The sequence below is a fragment of the Myotis davidii genome, unplaced genomic scaffold (genome assembly GCF_000327345.1).
Source record: "Myotis davidii unplaced genomic scaffold, ASM32734v1 scaffold43, whole genome shotgun sequence".
Classification (NCBI taxonomy): domain Eukaryota; kingdom Metazoa; phylum Chordata; class Mammalia; order Chiroptera; family Vespertilionidae; genus Myotis; species Myotis davidii.
Genome location: NW_006294590.1, coordinates 1,284,258 through 1,288,480, shown reverse-complemented (window position 1 = coordinate 1,288,480; position 4,223 = coordinate 1,284,258). Strand labels below are relative to the sequence as shown.

The following is a 4,223-nucleotide window of genomic DNA, read 5'->3' as shown; positions in this document are numbered from 1 at the left end:
CTGCTGTGGGCGCACAATGCCGGGCGGGGCCGCCTGCCCTGGGTGGGTGGGCGCTAGGGTTCCCTTCCCCGACGCTGGACGGCGGGACGCAGGGCTGGTGCCAGGGCTGAGCTGACGGAGGTGGACGGGCAGGGAGGGGCGTACTCGGCCAGGATCGCACTCGGGGCCAGTCTCCCGGCCTTTCTCTGCTGAGCGCTCGGCGCGGGGGTTGACTTAGCCAGGAAGGTTCCGGTTCCGGTCCCCTTTCTGAGGGTGTGTGGCCTTTTTCGATGTATCGGGGTGACACTGGTTAGTGACGCTGTGCGGGTTTTCAATGTCCACGTCTATACACGTGACCTGTATTGTGTTAGGCAAATTTTCTTGTTTTTTTTAATTGACTTTTTAGAGAGTAAGGGAGAGGGATAGAGAGTTAGAAACATCGATCAGCTGCCTCCTGCACGCCCCCTACTGGGGATGTGCCCGCATCCAAGGTACATGCCCTTGACCGGAACCGAACCAAGGACCCTTCAGTCCGAGAGCCAAGGCTCTATCCACTGAGCAAAACCGGTCAGGGCAAGTTGTTGTGGTATTTTTTTTTTTTTTTGGTTCCTTGCCCTCGGCAAGTGTTTATTTTAGCCATTGGGCCAATAAAAAAATGACACTTAGCCTTAGGAATGTGTTCATGGGTGAATTGCCTGCTAAACTTTCCGGTTCTTTTTTTTGTTGTTTCATCTTTTCTAATAGACAATGCAGATCTTCGTGAAGACCTTGACCGGCAAGACCATCACCCTCGAGGTCGAGCCCAGTGACACCATCGAGAATGTCAAGGCCAAGATCCAAGACAAAGAGGGCATCCCCCCTGACCAGCAGCGGCTGATCTTCGCCGGCAAGCAGCTGGAAGACGGGCGCACCCTGTCCGACTACAACATCCAGAAAGAGTCCACTCTGCACCTGGTCCTGCGCCTGAGAGGTGGGATGCAGATCTTCGTGAAGACCTTGACCGGCAAGACCATCACCCTCGAGGTCGAGCCCAGTGACACCATCGAGAACGTCAAGGCCAAGATCCAAGACAAAGAGGGCATCCCCCCTGACCAGCAGCGGCTGATCTTCGCCGGCAAGCAGCTGGAAGACGGGCGCACCCTGTCCGACTACAACATCCAGAAAGAGTCCACTCTGCACCTGGTCCTGCGCCTGAGAGGTGGGATGCAGATCTTCGTGAAGACCTTGACCGGCAAGACCATCACCCTCGAGGTCGAGCCCAGTGACACCATCGAGAACGTCAAGGCCAAGATCCAAGACAAAGAGGGCATCCCCCCTGACCAGCAGCGGCTGATCTTCGCCGGCAAGCAGCTGGAAGACGGGCGCACCCTGTCCGACTACAACATCCAGAAAGAGTCCACTCTGCACCTGGTCCTGCGCCTGAGAGGTGGGATGCAGATCTTCGTGAAGACCTTGACCGGCAAGACCATCACCCTCGAGGTCGAGCCCAGTGACACCATCGAGAACGTCAAGGCCAAGATCCAAGACAAAGAGGGCATCCCCCCTGACCAGCAGCGGCTGATCTTCGCCGGCAAGCAGCTGGAAGACGGGCGCACCCTGTCCGACTACAACATCCAGAAAGAGTCCACTCTGCACCTGGTCCTGCGCCTGAGAGGTGGGATGCAGATCTTCGTGAAGACCTTGACCGGCAAGACCATCACCCTCGAGGTCGAGCCCAGTGACACCATCGAGAATGTCAAGGCCAAGATCCAAGACAAAGAGGGCATCCCCCCTGACCAGCAGCGGCTGATCTTCGCCGGCAAGCAGCTGGAAGACGGGCGCACCTTGTCCGACTACAACATCCAGAAAGAGTCCACTCTGCACCTGGTCCTGCGCTTGAGAGGGGGTGTCTAAGTTAATCCCTTTTAAGCATTCAACCAATTTAAATTGCACTTTTCTTTCAATAAAGTTGTTGCATTCCCAAGTAGTGTGGTCTTTTTTTTATCAGTGCTAAGTATGGTTATTTTTATTTAGGGTGGGGTGTGAGGGTCAAGGTTTTTAGATGAAGTTTATTTTGTAGTAAGGAGGTATAATAAACTACTAACTCAAATACTGAGTTTGGTGTTGGGTACCTGAGAATGAAGAAAGTTTCTGGAATACCAGCAAGGAGATTTTAAAAAGGTGGGAGTGGTTAAAGGGAACTTAACAGTAGAAATCAATTTTAAAATACATAGCTCGATTTAAAATCAAAAGTTGTAGATAGAAGGTTCTTTGACCAGATTTTTAAAGAAAGTAATGTTACACATTATGCTAGTGGTTTTTTAGAGAATTAAAGCTATTGGTTGAAATATATTCAATATTCCTCAATTTCATGTAACAGCAGATGCAGAGTTTCTGTATAACTGATTGTGAATGAAGCAATTTGCCCTTGGTCCCCAGAAGTCTGGTCTCCAAAGAGCACTAGTCCTCATGGTGTAGAGGAAAATTGGTGTTTTCACTTGCTAATCGTAAAATACCTGAAGTCAACAGGTTTAAGTCCTAGATTTAGGGGAGTATAACTAGAAAATCCAGAAGTTGTAGGCAAATCCACTCTGGTGAGTTTCTCACTGTGTTGACGTAAGGAGGTAACGCATAGATCAGTGAATTTCCGTGACTCACTGCAAGTCATGTAAGTTGAGCAATGTCACAAGATCCTCAGAAACCCCACCAGCACCTGTAACCGCTTGGAGTCACGTTCGGAGCTGTGTAATTTTTTAAAATATATTTTTTATTGTTTTTTTTACAGAGAGGAAGGGAGAGGGATAGAAACATCGATCAGCTGCCTCCTGCACACTCCCTACTGGGTATGTGCCTGCAACCAAAGGTGCATGCCCTTGACCGGAATACATGACCTTCAGTCCACAGGCCAACGCTCTATCCATTGAGCCAAACCGGTTAGGGTGAGTTGTGTAATTTTGATATTCATTACAGGATGAAGGGCCCTAGCTGGATTGGTTCAGTGGATAGAGCCTTGGCCTGTGGACAAGGGTCCTGGGTTCAGTTATGGTCCTGGTTTGCGGGCTCAAGCCCCAGAAGGGGGGCGTGCAGGAGGCAATGATGTTTCCATCTCCCTCTGAAATAAATATGTGTGTGTGTAAAATGAAGGGCCATAACAGAAAAGAACCAGTCGCTTGAAAGTAACCACTGCAGGACAGGCATTGCCAAGTTCCTAAGTGTTGACTAGGCATTTTAGAGTCGGTACAAGTGGGCCGGTGGCTACTAACAGTTGAAAAAACGTGGCTGGTCATCTCGTGGCAGCCTGATAGGCTGACGATCAGTGGGGACCCTGCCTGCCTTCCCCCGAGCTGGAAGGGCCTGGGCATTGGTGCCCTAAAGCATTAGCCTAATAAAGCTGGGGGTGTTTCAGGGCTGGGGCGCTCAAACACTTGGCTCCTTGAAGTGCAGCTTCAGGGCAAGTGTGAAAGGAATTAATTAAAATAAACCAATGCAAACACATTAAAAACCAGATGTAGAAAGAATTGAATACAAGCTTATTCCCAGGAAAGAACGAGATGGGAATATATTTGCCTCGTTATTTTTAAAATATATTTTATTGATTTTTTACAGAGAGGAAAGGAGAGAGATAGAAATATCGAGAGAGAGAGACATCGATCAGCTGCCTCCTGCACACCCCCCACTGGGGATGTGCCCGCAACCCAGGTACATGCCCTTGTCCGGAATCGAACCTGGGACCCTTCAGTCCGCAGGCCGACGCTCTATCCACTGAGCCAAACCGGTTTCGGCTTCGTTATTTATTATACATACATATATTGTGTGTGTTTTATAAATGCAAAGATAACCCATCTAAATTCCCGAGTTAGCCATTTTTACTTCTCAGTGATTACTTTTTTTGAGTATCGATTTTTTTTTAATTTCAGTAATTTTTAATTAAAGTTGCACTTTTTTGGGTTTACCCCCTGTGTAATATATATATATACCATAATACACGCATGCACAAACACAAACACACAAATAGGATCATTCACAACAGTTTTTTAAAACAGCCCATGGAAAGAGTATATTCTCTTTTCATGTTAAGTTTCAACTTTAAGTCAGAAAATTCAACAAATTTTCTTAACCATAAAAACTTGCTTTACACATTATTTACATGTCACCAAACTCTGCAGCCCCATCACACATCACAGGGTTGGGCTGCATGGCACCACCAGCCTTTCTTTCCTAAACAAGCTCGCTCAGGCCTTTTTCCCAAACCAGCACATCTCCGT

The 4,223-nt window shown here is 48.3% G+C and overlaps 1 protein-coding gene across 1 annotated transcript; it reads left to right on the top strand.

Moving 5' to 3' along the window:
- The first annotated feature begins 692 nt into the window (after window positions 1-692).
- Window positions 693-1,942, top strand: UBC (ubiquitin C). Its single transcript, XM_006768754.2, has one exon. The coding sequence runs from the start codon at window positions 727-729 to the stop codon at window positions 1,870-1,872; it is 1,146 nt and encodes a 381-aa protein (XP_006768817.1). The 5' UTR covers window positions 693-726; the 3' UTR covers window positions 1,873-1,942.
- Window positions 1,943-4,223: the final 2,281 nt, after the last annotated feature.

Bases quoted from the DNA above. Each gene is read 5' to 3' on its own strand.
- UBC (XM_006768754.2), top strand. From the start codon at position 727: ATGCAGATCTTCGTGAAGACCTTGACCGGCAAGACCATCACCCTCGAG.